Source organism: Oncorhynchus keta, chromosome 28, assembly GCF_023373465.1.
Source record: "Oncorhynchus keta strain PuntledgeMale-10-30-2019 chromosome 28, Oket_V2, whole genome shotgun sequence".
In the NCBI taxonomy this organism is placed as follows: domain Eukaryota; kingdom Metazoa; phylum Chordata; class Actinopteri; order Salmoniformes; family Salmonidae; genus Oncorhynchus; species Oncorhynchus keta.
The window spans coordinates 65,181,577-65,201,576 of record NC_068448.1 but is presented as its reverse complement, the minus strand read 5'-3'; the positions used below and the strand labels follow the sequence as shown (position 1 = coordinate 65,201,576).

The following is a 20,000-nucleotide window of genomic DNA, read 5'->3' as shown; positions in this document are numbered from 1 at the left end:
TAATCCTAACCTTAACCCTAACCTTAACCCGTTACCATAACCCAAACCCTAAACCTAAACTTAACCACTAACCTAACCCTACTATAATGCTAATCCTAACCTTAACCCTAACCTTAACCCGTTACCATAACCCAAACCCAAACCCTAAACCTAGCCACTAGGGGACTGGGGGACTTCCTCAGGTACAGTTTCAAGCACAGTAGATGTCCTGGATGGATGGGAACACGGCCCCAGTGATGTATTGGAGGGAACAGTAGTATTGAATGCTGATCGGTTTCCGCTAGATGGGCTTTAAAGTCAAAATTGGCTTTATCGTAAAACTTCATGAAAACAAATGTTTGCAGTGTGGTTAAGTTTAGGGTTAAGGTTAGGGTTAGATTTCATGACTTTGTGGCTGTGCCAGCTAGCGACCATTCTGCAGAGCTACCTCCAGAACATGAGTCATCTCAATGAATGCCAACCTGTCTATTTTCCCTCACTCCTTCACAAGCAGAAAAGACAGGGGGCTTATTGAGATGAAGTATGGGGAATTGGGGGAGACAGGGTGAGGCCTACCAGCCTCCCTATCCCTGGAGCTTCACTGAGGCTAACCCAGCTAGCGACCGGCATTGATCGCTGGGAGTAAAAGAGAGAGAGCGGTATTTCACCTCCTTTCTTTTTTGCAATTCATCAACCTCTCCCACCTCAGATGAAAATGGTTTTGCACCTCACACACAGACTTGTACACACACACACACACACACACACACACACACACACACACACACACACACACACACACACACACACACACACACACACACACACACACACACACACACACACACACACACACACACTTGTGTATAGGTCATGCTGTGAGTCTAATCTGAGTCTTTAGCCCCCCCACACGGCGCCAGTCTCCCATATCTGGATTATGATAATTTCACAACTGATGGATGAAGGAGTCTGTATGTGTGTGTGTGTGTGTGTGTGTGTGTGTGTGTGTGTGTGTGTGTGTGTGTGTGTGTGTGTGTGTGTGTGTGTGTGTGTTGGGGGGGATATGATAATTCCATAACTGATATGGATGAAGCAGTTAGGAGGCTATTTCAGTAAAAAGCAGAGGCTCGGTACCCTGTAGAGAGTTGTGTCAGCAGGAGCAGAGAGTACACACATACTGACACAAATACACTCATACACACACACACACACACACACACACACACACACACACACACACACACACACACACACACACACACACACACACACACACACACACACACACACACACACACACACACACACACACACACACACACACACACACACACACACACACACGCACACACAAAGCCAAGTACGCATGTAAACATTCACCCCCCTATGCACGCACACAATCTTCTATCCTTCGTTCTCCTCAGAGGTTGTTTGAAGCGGGTCAGAAAGCTTAGCTCTGTAGTGAATATCAAAACCTATTGTAGAGGAAGGGTAGCTCAGGATCTGTTTCGGTGGCAGCAACAATATAAACCATCACTTCACATCTAGCCAGAACCCATTGTAAATGACACAGTAGCATTTCGCAATCATTTATTTGTGAGTGAAACTGCGTGCTATTTTCCACTCCACAAGGCACAACACCACTCTGTTATCCCTATGCTACAGCTGCTGTGTAGACTCAAATGACAAGAAATAGAGGAAAAATCATTTTATAATGTAGTATTCTTTCTGGCATCTGTAAAAATAAAACTATATAAACTATAAAACAAAAACAAGTACACCAATGTAATGGGTCAGAAAATAACAACAACTCATTACGGCCAGCTCTCATTCAGACTGCTCTCTTCCAGACAACTATCTTCCAGACTGCTCTCATTCAGACAGCTCTCTTCCAGACAACTATCTTCCAGACTGCTCTCTTCCAGACAACTATCTTCCAGACTGCTCTCTTCCAGACTGCTCTCATTCAGACAACTATCTTCCAGACTGCTCTCTTCCAGACTGCTCTCATTCAGACAGCTCTCTTCCAGACAACTATCTTCCAGACTGCTCTCTTCCAGACTGCTCTCATTCAGACAGCTCTCTTCCAGACAACTATCTTCCAGACTGCTCTCATTCAGACAGCTCTCTTCCAGACAACTATCTTCCAGACTGCTTTCATTCAGACAGCTCTCTTCCAGACAACTATCTTCCAGACTGCTCTCATTCAGACAGCTCTCTTCCAGACAACTATCTTCCAGACTGCTCTCTTCCAGACTGCTCTCATTCAAACAGCTCTCTTCCAGACAACTATCTTCCAGACTGCTCTCTTCCAGACTGCTCTCTTCCAGACTGATCTCTTCCAGACAACTCTCTTCCAGGCAGCTTTATTCCAGGCAGCTCTATTCCAGACAGCTTTATTCCAGGCAGCTCTCATTCAGACAGCTCTCATTCAGACTGCTCTCTTCCAGACAACTCTTCCAGACTGCTCTCTTCCAGACTGCTCTCTTCCAGACTGCTCTCTTCCAGACAACCCTCTTCCAGACTGCTCTCTTCCAGACAACTCTCTTCCAGACTGCTCTCTTCCAGATAACTCTCTTCTAGACTGCTCTCTTCCAGACAACTCTCTTCCAGACTGCTCTCTTCCAGACAACTCTCTTCTAGACTGCTCTCTTCCAGACAACTCTCTTCCAGACTGCTCTAATCCAGACAGCTCTATTCCAGACAACTCTCATCCAGACTGCTCTCTTCCAGACAACTCTCTTCCAGACTGCTCTCTTCCAGACTGCTCTCTTCCAGACTGCTCTCTTCCAGACAACTCTCTTCCAGACTGCTCTCTTCCAGACAACTCTCTTCCAGACTGATCTCTTCCAGACAACTCTCTTCCAGACTGATCTCTTCCAGACAACTCTCTTCTAGACTGCTCTCTTCCAGCCAACTCTCTTCCAGACAGCTCTATTCCAGACTGCTCTCTTACAGACAATTCTCTTACAGACAACTCTCTTCCAGACAACTCTCTCCCAGGCAGCTTTATTCCAGCCTGCTTTCTTCCTTCCCCCTCTAGCCACAGCATCTGCTCTCTAGATCCCTGGATTCTGAGAGAGAATGTATTAATCAATTCTGTCTCTTACTTTACCCTGACTTAGCCTTATATTATTCTGCTTCTCACTGTTCTGCATCTCAGCATTACTATTCACACCAACACACCTCCTTGGAATGACATACTTTAGAAACCCTTACAGAAAATCCCATCTAACATTTTCAATTTTCAATCCAGACTCAACTGAATGGTACAGCAACCCTGATCATTGGTGAAATAGAGAGAGGGAGCGAGAGAGGGAGGGAGGGAGGGAGGGAGGTAAAGTAGATTACTTCCCACTGGTCACAGACGTAATTTCAACATCTAGTTTTGATTTGCATTTGGTTGAGTTGTCAACTAACACAAATTCAACATTTAAAAAAATCATATATTTTTTAGGTTAAACGTTGGGTGATGACTTTTTGCAAATCCAATCAGTTTTCCACGTTGATTCGACATCATCACATTTAGGGCTCTATTTTCGACTGATGCAAAGGAGGTGGAACTGTCAAACGCACGTTAGTTTTACATTTTGTCATGTAAAAACTGGCGCACTGGCATCTTCCAGCAGTAATGCCAGGTTTGTCAATTTACCTGTCTAACATCAGCTTGGTGCACTGAGGGGAGGGGTGGCAATATTTGAGGTGTGTCCTTAAAAACAAGCGCAAAAGTGACAATTCCATGCAGCGCTAATGGGAAGTTTTAAGACCACCAAAAAGCAGGTCTTAACGATAATGCAGCTGATCATTTCATGGATTTTTAGAGCAGAAGCGCAGCCTATCCAGCCTTAATGCACAGTGTCCATCACGGAACCAGAGATGTGCCTTTTGTGACTTTTGTGACAATAAATCTCATAATTAGGAACAAAAAGAACCATTGGTTTCCCCCCATTTCATTTAATTTGATTTAAAACTCAGCATAGCCTCCCCTCCCCTTAATCAAGGCTGGTTAAGCAGCATCACATATGGGTGTCGTTATCCTGGAAATGATCCAAGAGACCATGAATAAAGGGATTTTAATAAATGGTCTACTGAGAGAGCTTTGAAATATTTTGGAGGTTTTGATGTCATGACTTTTAATCATTCACAATTCATATACCTGCATACTTCATTTCGCTTGTTTCGGTAGGTTATCCCTTCTTCATTTTCAAAGAGCTCCCCTTGTCCGACACTCCACTCCAAACTATTCCGTTCTCCTATAATGCCAAATCAACGGCACATTTAAATAAAAAAATCTGCCTCTCACATAGGCAACGATACAATTGACAGGAGCCTAGCATTTTTTAAATTATATATATTTTTATTAAAAACATACTGTATGCTTGCAGTGAAGCCGCTCAACAACTACATTACATTAGTCATCTAACAGACTCCCACCCAGAGCAACACACAGAAGCAACCAGGGTCAACACCCGGCTCAAGGGCACGTCGACAGATCTCCCACAAGGTCAAAAATGGGGACACAAACAAGCGATCCATCAGCCACCAGCCCAAGCTCCTAACCTCCAAGATCCCCCCACATTCCCCAAGAGCTGCCCCTCAACCATCCAATACCCTCCCACAGCCCCCCCCCCCCCAGAAAAACAAAAATATATATATAATTCCATTCCCCACACCCAATACCCCCCCACAATTTACCAACAACCACCAAAATGAACAAAACAGAGAAAAGAGAAAAGAGAAAGAAAACGGAAAACTTAAAACAACAATGCAAAAAAAACATCAAGGACAACAAAAATCATAACAGCAAGGTCAACTGAATATATTTGAGTGCATGTATGGCACTATTTACATGTGTCCGGCAAACTGGCAAACTGGCATTAGCTGTAACAACATTGTCCCACTGTGTCATTCAAACTTACTTTTTGTTATGTTTTATTTTTTAAACTTTTATCTTTGACCATCATTCTATCCCCCGCCCTGCAACTCCACTCCCACATTCCACATCCCAACCCTCAGCTTCCCTCAGCCCCTCCCACCTGTCTCCAGTTCCACATCCCAACCCTCAGCTTCCCTCAGCCCCTCCCACCTGTCTCCAGTTCCACATCCCAACCCTCAGCTTCCCTCAGCCCCTCCCACCTGTCTCCAATTCCACATCCCAACCCTGAGCTTCCCTCAGCCCCTCCCACCTGTCTCCAGTTCCACATCCCAACCCTCAGCTTCCCTCAGCCCCTCCCACTTGTCTCCAATTCCACATCCCAACCCTCAGCTTCCCTCAGCCCCTCCCACCTGTCTCCAGTTCCACATCCCAACCCTCAGCTTCCCTGAGCCCCTCCCACCTGTCTCCAGTTCCACATCCCAACCCTCAGCTTCCCTCAGCTCCTCCCACCTGTCTCCAATTCCACATCCCAACCCTCAGCTTCCCTCAGCCCCTCCCACCTGTCTCCAGTTCCACATCCCAACCCTCAGCTTCCCTCAGCCCCTCCCACCTGTCTCCAGTTCCACATCCCAACCCTCAGCTTCCCTCAGCTCCTCCCACCTGTCTCCAATTCCACATCCCAACCCTCAGCTTCCCTCAGCCCCTCCGACCTGTCTCCAGTTCCACATCCCAACCCTCAGCTTCCCTCAGCTCCTCCCACCTGTCTCCAATTCCACATCCCAACCCTCAGCTTCCCTCAGCCCCTCCGACCTGTCTCCAGTTCCACATCCAAACCCTCAGCTTCCCTCAGCCCCTCCCACCTGTCTCCAGTTCCACATCCCAACCCTCAGCTTCCCTCAGCTCCTCCCACCTGTCTCCAATTCCACATCCCAACCCTCAGCTTCCCTCAGCCCCTCCCACCTGTCTCCAGTTCCACATCCCAACACTCAGCCCCTCCCACCTGTCTCCAGTTCCACATCCCAACCCTCAGCTTCCCTCAGCTCCTCCCACCTGTCTCCAGTTCCACATCCCAACCCTCAGCTTCCCTCAGCCCCTCCCACCTGTCTCCAGTTCCACATCCCAACCCTCAGCTTCCCTCAGCCCCTCCCACCTGTCTCCAGATCCACATCCCAACCCTCAGCTTCCCTCAGCTCCTCCCACCTGTCTCCAGTTCCACATCCCAACCCTCAGCTTCCCTCAGCCCCTCCCACCTGTCTCCAGTTCCACATCCCAACCCTCAGCTTCCCTCAGCCCCTCCCACCTGTCTCCAGTTCCACATCCCAACCCTCAGCTTCCCTCAGCCCCTCCCACCTGTCTCCAGTTCCACATCCCAACCCTCAGCTTCCCTCAGCTCCTCCCACCTGTCTCCAGTTCCACATCCCAACCCTCAGCTTCCCTCAGCCCCTCCCACCTGTCTCCAGTTCCACATCCCAACCCTCAGCTTCCCTCAGCTCCTCCCACCTGTCTCCAGTTCCACATCCCAACCCTCAGCTTCCCTCAGCCCCTCCCACCTGTCTCCAGTTCCACATCCCAACCCTCAGCTTCCCTCAGCCCCTCCCACCTGTCTCCAGTTCCACATCCCAACCCTCAGCTTCCCTCAGCCCATCCCACCTGTCTCCAGTTCCACATCCCAACCCTCTGCTTCCCTCAGCCCATCCCACCTATCTCTGCTGGCCAGCCTCTTTGGATTTCTACACACCATATATCGAATAGAATCCACAGATTGTGAGTTAAAGATAAATACTTTCACTAAAAGTATTAGTATATTAGTAATTGATTGACCAGATCTCCCATCAGTACTATTTCAAGTGTCAATTTTAGATCAATGTTATGCATTTTCAACCATTCCTGAACCTGAGACCAGAAACAGGCTACCTGAGGGCAATACCAAAATAAATGCTCTATTGATTCTGTATCCTCACAAAAAAATCTGCAGAGCTTCGATGATTGTATGCCCCAAAAATTCATTTTTTTTTGTCATTATGGCCAAACAGTTCCATTTTTGTTTCAGCAGACCAGAGGACATTTCTCCAAAAAGTATGATGGTCATTATGGCCAAACAGTTCCATTTTTGTTTCAGCAGACCAGAGGACATTTCTCCAAAAAGTACGATACTTGTCCCCATGTGCAGTTGCAAACCGTAGTCTGGCTTTCTTATGGCGGTTTTGGAGCAGTGGCTTCTTCCTTGCTGAGCGGCCTTTCAGGTTATGTTGATATAGGACTCGTTTTACTGTGGATATAGATGAATTTGTACCTGTTTCCTCCAGCATCTTCATAAGGTCCTTTGCTGTTGTTCTGGGATTGATTTGCACTTGTTGCAACAAAGTACGTTCATCTCTAGGAGACAGAATGCGTCTCCTTCCTGAGTGGTATGACGGCTGCATGGTCCCATGGTGTTTATATATACGTGCGTACTATTATTTGTACAGTTGAACGTGGTACCTTCAGGCATTTGGAAATTGCTCCCAAGGATGAACAAGACTTGTGGAGGTCGACACATTTTTTTCTGAGGTCTTGGCTGATTTCTTTTGATTTTCCCATGATGTTAAGCAAAGAGGCACTGAGTTTGAAGGTAGGCCTTGAAATAGATCCACAGGTACACCTCCGATTGACTCAAATTATGTCAAGTAGCCTTTCAGAAGCTTCTAAAGCCATCACATCATTTTCAGAAATTCTCCAAGCTGTTTAAAGGCACAGTCAACTTAGTGTATGTAAACTTCTGACCCACTGGAATTGTGATACAGTGAATTTTAAGTGAAATAATCTGTCTGTAAACAATTATTGGAAAAATTACTTGTGTCATGCACAAAGTAGTCCTAACCGACTTGCCAAAACTATAGTTTGTTAAAATAAAGTTGTGGAGTGGTTGAAAAACAAGTTTTTATGACTAAAACCTAAGTGTATGTAAACTTCCGACTTCAACTGTAGCTGTGAACTAATTTGTCATTTAGGGTAGGACATCTCTTAACTTATGACTGACTGGTGGCTCTGGAAGACTTGGTGGAAGACTTGGTGGCTCTGGAAGACTTGGTGGAAGACTTGGTGGAAGACTTGGTGGCTCTGGAAGACTTGGTGGAAGACTTGGTGGCTCTGGAAGACTTGGTGGCTCTGGAAGACTTGGTGGAAGACTTGGTGGCTCTGGAAGACTTGGTGGAAGACTTGGTGGATCTGGAAAACTTGGTGGAAGACTTGGTGGCTCTGGAAGACTTGGTGGCTCTGGAAGACTTGGTGGAAGACTTGGTGGAAGACTTGGTGGCTCTGGAAGACTTGGTGTAGTAGCGAATCACTTTGGATGATTCCCCAATTCTTTTAAATGATTATTTCAATGTTCTCTGCTTCAGTGCTGTATGTTGTAACAAATGACACTCTGTCTGATGCATCACGAGGCACTCCACTTCTCCACGAGTTCTCTCTGTCAAGTCATCCAGCCCTTATACCTGCATCTTTCAGGACCTGAGCGCTGTATCTCCGATTCAAGAAGGGATTCTCCAATTTAGCAGATTTGACACTGTAGTCTGTTTCCTGACTCTATGGAATTGGCCATATGGAATGTTCTCTTTTAGCCTTTTGGGGTGAATGCTGTCTGCCCTCAAAATGGTTTTACCATCTGTAGGCTTCCTAAAGATTGATGTGTGCAAACAACCTTTGTCATTTATACTGATGTCAAGGTCCAAAAAAATGAATGTTATCCTTGCCGTTCTCCATAGTTAGTTTGATGTTAGGGTTAATGAATGTTATCCTTGCTGTTCTCCATAGTTAGTTTGATGTTAAGGTAAATTAATGTTATCCTTGCTGTTCTCCATAGTTAGTTTGGTGTTAAGGTAAATTAATGTTATCCTTGCTGTACTCCATAGTTAGTTTGATGTTAGGGTAAATGAATGTTATCCTTGCTGTACTCCATAGTTAGTTTGATGTTAGGGTAAATGCATGTTATCCTTGCTGTTCTCCATAGTTAGTATGATGTTAGGGTAAATGAATGTTATCCTTGCTGTACTCCATAGTTAGTTTGATGTTAAGGTAAATTAATGTTATCCTTGCTGTACTCCATAGTTAGTTTGATGTTAAGGTAAATTAATGTTATCCTTGCTGTTCTCCATAGTTAGTTTGATGTTAAGGTAAATTAATGTTATCCTTGCTGTACTCCATAGTTAGTTTGATGCTAGGGTAAATGAATGTTATCCTTGCTGTACTCCATAGTTAGTTTGATGTTAAGGTAAATTAATGTTATCCTTGCTGTTCTCCATAGTTAGTTTGATGTTAAGGTAAATTAATGTTATCCTTGCTGTTCTCCATAGTTAGTTTGATGTTAAGGTAAATTAATGTTATCCTTGCTGTACTCCATAGTTAGTTTGATGTTAAGGTAAATTAATGTTATCCTTGCTGTTCTCCATAGTTAGTTTGATGTTAAGGTAAATTAATGTTATCCTTGCTGTACTCCATAGTTAGTTTGATGTTAGGGTAAATGAATGTTATCCTTGCTGTTCTCCATAGTTAGTATGATGTTAGGGTAAATGAATGGTATCCTTGCTGTACTCCATAGTTAGTTTGATGTTAGGGTAAATTAATGTTATCCTTGCTGTACTCCATAGTTAGTTTGATGTTAGGGTAAATGCATGTTATCCTTGCTGTACTCCATAGTTGGTTTGATGTTAGGGTAAATGCATGTTATCCTTGCTGTTCTCCATAGTTAGTTTGATGTTAAGGTAAATTAATGTTATCCTTGCTGTTCTCCATAGTTAGTTTGATGTTAAGGTAAATTAATGTTATCCTTGCTGTTCTCCATAGTTAGTTTGATGTTAAGGTAAATTAATGTTATCCTTGCTGTACTCCATAGTTAGTTTGATGTTAAGGTAAATTAATGTTATCCTTGCTGTTCTCCATAGTTAGTTTGATGTTAAGGTAAATTAATGTTATCCTTGCTGTACTCCATAGTTAGTTTGATGTTAGGGTAAATGAATGTTATCCTTGCTGTTCTCCATAGTTAGTATGATGTTAGGGTAAATGAATGGTATCCTTGCTGTACTCCATAGTTAGTTTGATGTTAGGGTAAATTAATGTTATCCTTGCTGTACTCCATAGTTAGTTTGATGTTAGGGTAAATGCATGTTATCCTTGCTGTACTCCATAGTTGGTTTGATGTTAGGGTGAATGCATGTTATCCTTGCTGTTCTCCATAGTTAGTTTGATGTTAAGGTAAATTAATGTTATCATTGCTGTTCTCCATAGTTAGTTTGATGTTAGGGTAAATGCATGTTATCCTTGCTGTTCTCCATAGTTAGTTTGATGTTAATGTAAATTAATGTTATCCTTGCTGTTCTCCATAGTTAGTTTGATGTTAGGGTAAATTAATGTTATCCTTGCTGCTCTCCATAGTTAGTTTGGTGTTAATGTAAATTAATGTTATCCTTGCTGTTCTCCATAGTTAGTTTGATGTTAAGGTAAATTAATGTTATCCTTGCTGTTCTCCATAGTTAGTTTGATGTTAGGGTAAATTAATGTTATCCTTGCTGTTCTCCATAGTTAGTTTGGTGTTAATGTAAATTAATGTTATCCTTGCTGTTCTCCATAGTTAGTTTGGTGTTAATGTAAATTAATGTTATCCTTGCTGTTCTCCATAATTAGTTTGGTGTTAAGGTTAATGTTGTTAAGGTATTGGTGGAAGGAAATAAGTTCATCTTTTGAGCCGGACCAGAACAAGCAAATATCATCAATATAGCATCGCCACCATATAATCCGGTCAAAGAACTGTTTCTTTAGAAGGAGTACTGTTTTTTAGAAAGTACAAACCAGCATAGGAAGGGCTGTAGCTCCCATGGCACATCCTTTAACCTGTTTAAAAATACGGTCCTGAAAGATAAAGATGTTATGATTAAGAGTCCATTCAGTCAGTGAGACAGTGAATTCTGTAGGAGGCATCTCAGTCTCAGGTCGGGTTCTCAAGAAATGGTGCATAGCTGCCAATCCTTGTTCATGTTCAATGGTGGTGTATAGAGACTCCACATCCATGGTGACTAAAAAGGAAGCTGTTCTAATTCCTTCATTTTGTTCAACACATCTGTGGTGTCTTGAAGATGGGCTGGGAGTGATGTCAGAAAAGGCTGAATAAAGAAACAATGTACTTAGAGATGTGTTCTGTCAGACTTTCATTACCACTAATGACTGGTCTGCCTGGGTGTTTTCCAAGATTCTTGTGGACTTTTAGAAGAAGATAAAGAGAAGTCATACGCGGACTGCCATTGAAAATAGATGTGAACTCATTGTCTGAAATGTGGCCATTCTCCTTAGCTTCTGTGAGGATCCCTTTCACTTCAGTTTTTTGGTCCTCTGTAGGGTTGAAGGCAAGAGATTGGTAGAATTCATCATTGTCACATATTTGTCTTTTCTCCACACTACTTTAGCGCCATCTTGGTCTGCTTTAAAAAAAAAAACTACAATCCGTCCATTTTTGGACAATGATTTAACTGCATCCCTCTCTGTCTTATAAAGGTTACGTCATGTTTGGTTAGAGTCCATTTGAACAGATTCTCCACATTAAAATTCACCTTCTTGGCAAATGTATTTAGTGTGGTATTCTGGACAATGGTACAAAAGGTGGACTGGATTCTGTAGTTGGAGAGATGTTTTGCTTGTACCAGGCCTTCAGATGTAGATTCCTGTAGAAACAAAAAAGGTCCATCTTTGTACTGAATTCATTGGTTGAGTATGTGGGGGGGCAAAGGACAATCCTTTTGACAAGATCCTTACACAATCATCAGAAAGGGGTTCTCCAGAAATGTTGATCACAACCTTGTTCTGGTCCTGCTCCGTGTGGTTGAATAGCCTTGATTCCCCCCTCCATGTTGGCCTCTTCCGCATCGCTGCTCCTCTCCCTCTCTTGTTGGGGAACCTGCGTGACTCCTCTGAGTGTCTGGGGTGACCCTCATCGTCGCTGCTCCTCTCCCTCTCTTGTTGGGGAACCTGCGTGACTCCTCTGAGTGTCTGGGGTGACCCTCATCGTTGCTGCTCCTCTCCCTCTCTTGTTGGGGAACCTGCGTGACTCCTCTGAGTGTCTGGGGTGACCCTCATCGTCGCTGTTCCTTTCCCTCTCTTGTTGGGGAACCTGCGTGACTCCTCTGAGTGTCTGGGGTGACCCTCATCGTCGCTGCTCCTCTCCCTCTCTTGTTGGGGAACCTGCGTGACTCCTCTGAGTGTCTGGGGTGACCCTCATCGTCGCTGCTCCTCTCCCTCTCTTGTTGGGGAACCTGCGTGACTCCTCTGAGTGTCTGGGGTGACCCTCATCGTCGCTGCTCCTCTCCCTCTCTTGTTGGGGAACCTGCGTGACTCCTCTGAGTGTCTGGGGTGACCCTCATCGTCGCTGCTCCTCTCCCTCTCTTGTTGGGGAACCTGCCTGACTCCTCTGAGTGTCTGGGGTGACCCTCATCATCGCTGCTCCTCTCCCTCTCTTGTTGGGGAACCTGCCTGACTCCTCTGAGTGTCTGGGGTGACCCTCATCGTCGCTGCTCCTCTCCCTCTCTTGTTGGGGAACCTGCGTGACTCCTCTGAGTGTCTGGGGTGACCCTCATCATCGCTGCTCCTCTCCCTCTCTTGTTGGGGAACCTGCGTGACTCCTCTGAGTGTCTGGGGTGACCCTCATCGTCGCTGTTCCTTTCCCTCTCTTGTTGGGGAACCTGCGTGACTCCTCTGAGTGTCTGGGGTGACCCTCATCGTCGCTGCTCCTCTCCCTCTCTTGTTGGGGAACCTGCGTGACTCCTCTGAGTGTCTGGGGTGACCCTCATCGTCGCTGCTCCTCTCCCTCTCTTGTTGGGGAACCTGCCTGACTCCTCTGAGTGTCTGGGGTGACCCTCATCATCGTTGCTCCTCTCCCTCTCTTGTTGGGGAACCTGCGTGACTCCTCTGAGTGTCTGGGGTGACCCTCATCGTCGCTGCTCCTCCCCCTCTCTTGTTAGGGAACCTGCGTGACTCCTCTGAGTTTCTGGGGTGACCCTCATCGTCGCTGCACGTCAAGTTGAAAGGAACAGATGTTGGCTTCCGCCTCTGTGGATGTGATTCTGAATTCTTTCAGGTTGGTTTTCTCCAGGCAAAGACCTTGCCATCTCTGTAGTCTACTTCATCTCTTCTAAATGTCCTTAGCTTGTCTTGCTTCAATGTCAGAGTGAATGTGTCTATTTTCTCTTTCAAAATATCATCATATTGTGCTTTGTTAGGATTGTCACTGTGTTCTGTAATTTTCCTTTTTACTTCTTCATTTCTGTTGTCTGTCCTTTTTAGATTATTCTATTAGAAGTAGCATTAGGTCAAAAGAACACTTGTTGAGAACAGCCTCCCATGTATCTCTAAATACAGTTTTATCTTGTGCTCCATTAGCTGGAAACTTTGTATTACGGGTCCTCTGGGGATTAGGCCTTTCCTCCAGTAGTCAGACAAGGTGATAGAATTGAGGTCAAGTTTGGTGTCTTTCTCCATAATGTGTTGCAAGTCTCTGTAAGCCTTGTTCAAATCCATTCCAGTATTCTCTGTGGCTGTCATCTCATCTAGCAATGAGGTAGTGGTAATAATCATTTGACCCTCTTCATGGGAATAGGAACATCTTGTAGCCTCTTGGGTAAAATCCATAGTATGAGTTGTAAAATGTCCCCACAGAAAAAATGACCGTGGAGCTGCTTCCTCTGAGCACTACCCAAGTGCTGTGATTAACTTGTAGAAACACAGGAGGAAGGGAAGTGCTGCTGAGGTACACAATAGTAGATTTTAGTAGACAGAAGGTGCTCTTTGGTAAAAGGGGTAAATTGGTCATCAAAAAGAAAGGAGGACCAAGGCACTCTTCATATAGTGAATTAAAATGCCTTCATTTGTATGGTATGCTCAATGGAAAACACTTTTACAACTCTGACTCCTTTCGGCTGCATGGCCGTCAGGGAGTACAAAGATATGATAATAGTCCTCTTCTGAACATCTTTTTCAAATCAACCCTGATTAGAAGAGGGAGTGGTTACAGAAGTCATTGGACAACACCTAGTAAGCAACACTATACACATTCAAAAGTGAAATACTGTAGATATGTTATCAAAAATGCAACTGGAAGTTTTTGCTCTGTGGGTTCAGGTTATACATCACATATGTTCTTTCCTGACTTCCACAGAAGTGTTGTTGCTAATGTTGTCATGTGCCTTGAAAGACACAACACATTATGTCCCACTTAATGGAATTTTATAGCTGGTTGAAAGAACACATACACAGACAGACAAGATTACTCTGTAAAATCATGGTTCAACCTTGCGGAAATGTTAGTTAATATCCGAGCTGTGTTTGTACTTTGACAAAAAGTTCCTACTCAGACAAAAGCTAACAGACAGGAAGGAGCGTGTGTGTGTGTGTGTTTTCCTATGGGAATCAGCCAAATGACCTGATCATGGTTGTGTTGTGTGGAAACCACACAGGGGGGAGGGGAGAGAAAGACTTTTCATCCCACCCCCACATACTGCCATTATGTGTCAGTCCTTCTTCCTGACACACTGCCATTATGTGTCAGTCCTTCTTCCTGACACACTGCCATTATGTGTCAGTCCTTCTTCCTGACACACTGCCATTATCTATCAGTCCTTCTTCCTGACACACTGCCATTATCTATCAGTCATTCTTCCTGACACACTGCCATTATGTGTCAGTCCTTCTTCCTGACACACTGCCATTATCTATCAGTCCTTCTTCCTGACACACTGCCATTATCTATCAGTCATTCTTCCTGACACACTGCCATTATCTATCAGTCATTCTTCCTGACACACTGCCATTATGTATCAGTCCTTCTTCCTGACACACTGCCATTATGTATCAGTCCTTCTTCCTGACACACTGCCATTATGTATCAGTCCTTCTTCCTGACACACTGCCATTATGTATCAGTCCTTCTTCCTGACACACTGCCATTATGTGTCAGTCCTTCTTCCTGACACACTGCCAATATGTATCAGTCCTTCTTCCTGACACATTGCCATTATGTATCAGTCCTTCTTCCTGACACACTGCCATTATGTGTCAGTCCTTCTTCCTGACACACTGCCATTATGTGTCAGTCCTTCTTCCTGACAAACTGCCATTATGTATCAGTCCTTCTTCCTGACACACTGCCATTATGTATCAGTCCTTATTCCTGACACACTGCCATTATGTGTCAGTCCTTCTTCCTGACACACTGCCATTATGTATCAGTCCTTCTTCCTGACACACTGCCATTATGTATCAGTCCTTCTTCCTGACACACTGCCATTATGTATCAGTCCTTCTTCCTGACACACTGCCATTATGTATCAGTCCTTCTTCCTGACACACTGCCATTATGTATCAGTCCTTCTTCCTGACACACTGCCATTATGTATCAGTCCTTCTTCCTGACACACTGCAATTATGTATCAGTCCTTCTTCCTGACACACTGCCATTATGTGTCAGTCCTTCTTCCTGGCACACTGCCATTATGTATCAGTCCTTCTTCCTGACACACTGCCATTATGTATCAGTCCTTCTTCCTGACACACTGCCATTATGTATCAGTCCTTCTTCCTGGCACACTGCCATTATGTATCAGTCCTTCTTCCTGACACACTGCCATTATGTATCAGTCCTTCTTCCTGACACACTGCCATTATGTATCAGTCCTTCTTCCTGACACACTGCCATTATGTGTCAGTCCTTCTTCCTGACACACTGCCATTATGTATCAGTCCTTCTTCCTGACACACTGCCATTATGTATCAGTCCTTCTTCCTCACACACTGCCATTATGTATCAGTCCTTCTTCCTGACACACTGCCATTATGTATCAGTCCTTCTTCCTGACACACTGCCATGATGTATCAGTTCTTCTTCCTGACACACTGCCATTATGTATCAGTCCTTCTTCCTGACACACTGCCATTATGTATCAGTCCTTCTTCCTGACACACTGCCATTATGTATCAGTCCTTCTTCCTGACACACTGCCATTATCTATCAGTCATTCTTCCTGACACACTGCCATTATGTATCAGTCCTTCTTCCTGACACACTGCCATTATGTATCAGTCCTTCTTCCTGACACACTGCCATTATCTATCAGTCATTCTTCCTGACACACTGCCATTATGTATCAGTCCTTCTTCCTGACACACTGCCATTATGTATCAGTCCTTCTTCCTGACACACTGCCATTATGTATCAGTCCTTCTTCCTGACACACTGCCATTATGTGTCAGTCCTTCTTCCTGACACACTGCCATTATGTATCAGTCCTTCTCCCTGACACACTGCCATTATGTATCAGTCCTTCTTCCTGACACACTGCCATTATGTATCAGTCCTTCTTCCTGACACACTGCCATTATGTGTCAGTCCTTCTTCCTGACACACTGCCATTATGTGTCAGTCCTTCTTCCTGACACACTGCCATTATGTGTCAGTCCTTCTTCCTGACACACTGCCATTATGTATCAGTTCTTCTTCCTGACACACTGCCATTATGTATCAGTCCTTCTTCCTGACACACTGCCATTATGTATCAGTCCTTCTTCCTGACACACTGCCAATATGTATCAGTCCTTCTTCCTGACACACTGCCATTATGTATCAGTCCTTCTTCCTGACACACTGCCATTATGTATCAGTCCTTCTTCCTGACACACTGCCATTATGTATCAGTCCTTCTTCCTGACACACTGCCATTATGTATCAGTCCTTCTTCCTGACACACTGCCATTATGTATCAGTCCTTCTTCCTGACACACTGCCATTATGTGTCAGTCCTTCTTCCTGACACACTGCCATTATGTATCAGTCATTCTTCCTGACACACTGCCATTATGTATCAGTCCTTCTTCCTGACACACTGCCATTATGTATCAGTCCTTCTTCCTGACACACTGCCATTATGTATCAGTCCTTCTTCCTGACACACTGCCATTATGTATCAGTCCTTCTTCCTGACACACTGCCATTATGTATCAGTCCTTCTTCCTGACACACTGCCATTATGTATCAGTCCTTCTTCCTGACACACTGCCATTATGTATCAGTCCTTCTCTCCCATCATCTAATCTTTAGTTTCCTTCTTCCTGACACACTGAACGTCTCATCTCTCACTAATTTCATTGATGTCCTCAGCCTCAGCTGGGCTCTTCTTTAAATAACACAGTGAGAGACAGGGCCTTGAGCATATTTCATTACATGAGTGAATATTTCAATGTTGGAATTCATCTTGGAGTCCAGCAGGGCAGAGAACTGAAGCAACCTTGAACAAAAGCCTTGGTTTGTCGAACATTAAAGTGCACGAAGACGGATAGGATAATCAGATGTTAATTAGCAGGTTGTCTAAAGGGGTGACAATCTAACAGGGGGAGAGAGAAACACCACTCCCTCTCACTACCCAGATGACCCCACTACATAAGTGAGGACGAACACACAGCAGACTGATAGTTGAGCCCAAGCAGTAGAAGAAGAACAAATAGAGAAGACAAGAACACTGCAGTAGAGAAGACAAGAACACTGCAGTAGAGAAGACAAGAACACTGCAGTAGAGACGAATAGAACACTGTGTTACCGGGTGTGTTGAGCAGTCGGGACATGAGGCAGCTGTACGACACGTGTTGTTCACAGTGTTCTGCACTGGTGGTAATAGCTGTGACCTGTTACAAACACATGCACGCACACGCATGTATACACACAGACCCAGTCACACACACACACACACACACACACACACACACACACACACACACACACACACACACACACACACACACACACACACACACACACACACACACACACACACACACACACACACACACACACACACACACACAAACACACACACAAACACATACAAGTAAGTAGTCAATGAAAATGACCACGAAGTTAAAGAGTTAACAGGAAAGAAAAAGAGAGTAGGGTGGGATGAAATACTTAACTGAAAGACACAATGAACAGTCATCGAATGGCACAGAATGTGTGTGTGTGTGTGTGTGTGTGTGTGTGTGTGTGTGTGTGTGTGTGTGTGTGTGTGTGTGTGTGTGTGTGTGTGTGTGTGTGTGTGTGTGTGTGTGTGTGTGTGTGTGTGTGTGTGTGTGTGTGTGTGTGTGTGTGTGTGTGTGTGTGTGTGTGTGTGTGTGTGTGTGTACCTGTTCCATAGACGCACTGTAGTTGAGTTGCAGCACAGTGCGTCTCTCTCTGCTAGAGCCGGTCACTGAGGTCTGGGCTGGTAGATTATTTACCACAGTAGTCCACACCTTGTCTTCTGAGAGAGAGAAAGAAAGAGAGAGAGTCAGAGAGTGAGAGAAAATAGAGCGAGAGAGAGACAAAGAGAGATAGGGAGAGAGAGAGGGAGAGGAAAAGAGAGAAAAAGAGAGAGAGGGAAAGAGAGAGAGATAAAGCTTAGCTTTAACACAGCTGATTGAATGAAAGCTCCTAAAATATACAGTGCCTTCAGAAAGTATTGATACCCCTTGACTTATTCCACATGTTGTTATATTACAGCCAGAATTCAATAAATAAACAATGTTTTCAGAATCTTTTTGCATATTTATTGAAAATGAAATACTGAAATATCTAAATTACATAAGTATTCCCACCCCTGAGTCAATACATGTTAGAATCACCTTTGGCAGTGATTACAGCTGTGAGTCTTTCTGGGTAAGTCTCTAAGAGTGATTACAGCTGTGAGTCTTTCTGGGTAAGTCTCTAAGAGTGATTACAGCTGTGAGTCTTTCTGGGTAAGTCTCTAAGAGTGATTACAGCTGTGAGTCTTTCTGGGTAAGTCTCTAAGAGTGATTACAGCTGTGAGTCTTTCTGGATAAGTCTCTAAGAGTGATTACAGCTGTGAGTATTTCTGGGTAAGTCTCTAAGAGCGATGAGTCGTTCTGGGTAAGTCTCTAAGAGTGATTACAGCTGTGAGTCTTTCTGGGTAAGTCTCTAAGAGTGATGACAGCTGTGAGTCTTTCTGGGTAAGTCTCTAAGAGTGATTACAGCTGTGTCTTCCTGGGTAAGTCTCTATGAGTGATTACAGCTGTGAGTCTTTCTGTGTAAGTTCCCCACCTGGATTATATCATATTTGCACATGATTATTTTTTAAATTCCTCAAGCTCCGTCAAGTTGGATGTTGACAGCCATTTTCAAGTCTTGCCATATATTTTTTATTTGATTTAAGTCAAAACTATAATTAGGCCACTCAGGAACATTCAATGTCGTGTTGGTAAGCAACTCCAGTGTAGATTTGGCCTTGTGCTTTAGGTTATTGTCCTGCCGAAAGGTACATTTGTGTCTGTTTGTGAATTTGTGTCTGTTGGAAAGCAGACTCAACCAGGTTTTCCTCTAGGATTTTGCCTGTGTTTAGCTCTATTCCCATTTCCTTTTATCCTAAAAAAAAACCTCATAAGTCCTTGCCGATGACAAGCATACCCATAACATGATGCAGCAACACTTTGCTAGAAAATGTGAAGAGTGGTACTCAGTGATGTGTTGGATCACTGCTTTGTATTCAGGACATTTTTGGACATTTTTATGTGGACGTTTATTTATTTGCCACATTTTTGGCAGTTTTACTTTAGTGCCTTATTGCAAACAGGATGCATGCTTGGAATATGTTTTATTCTGTACAGGCTTCCATCTTTTCACTCTGTCATTTAGGTTAGTATTGTGGAGGAACTACAATGTAGTTGATCCATCCTCAGTTTTCTTCCATCACAGCCATTAAACTGTTTTAAAGTCATCATTGGCATCATGATTTCTTTCCTCTCCGGCATCTGAGTTAGGAAGGACGCCTGCATCTTTGTAGTGACTGGGTGTATTGATACACCATCCTAAGTGTAATTAATAACTCCACCCTTCTTTGCAAGGCATTGGAAAGCTTTTCTGTTTTTTTTGTGGTTGAATCTGTGTTTGAAATTCATAACGAAAGGGTTGAATACTTATTGTCTCAATATATTTCAACACAATTTCACTTTGACGTTATGGGGTGTTGTGTGTAGGCCAGTGAAAAACAATCTCAATTTAATAAATTTAAAATTCAGGTTGTAACGCAAAAACATTAGGGAAAAGTAAATTGGTGTGAATACTTTGTGAAGGTACTGTATTCTTATA

At 44.0% G+C, this 20,000-nt stretch overlaps 1 protein-coding gene across 2 annotated transcripts in view; it reads right to left on the bottom strand.

Moving 5' to 3' along the window:
• Positions 1-20,000, bottom strand: part of cntnap2a (contactin associated protein 2a) — a 315,711-nt gene that overhangs the window by 70,620 nt on the left and 225,091 nt on the right. For both annotated transcript variants that reach the window (XM_052483622.1, XM_052483624.1), the window contains exons 14-15: positions 18,044-18,159; positions 17,464-17,548 (exon numbers count right to left, since the gene is read on the bottom strand). In XM_052483622.1, coding sequence (XP_052339582.1) covers positions 17,464-17,548; positions 18,044-18,159 — 201 coding nt within the window. The remainder of the gene's footprint in view (positions 1-17,463; positions 17,549-18,043; positions 18,160-20,000) is intronic.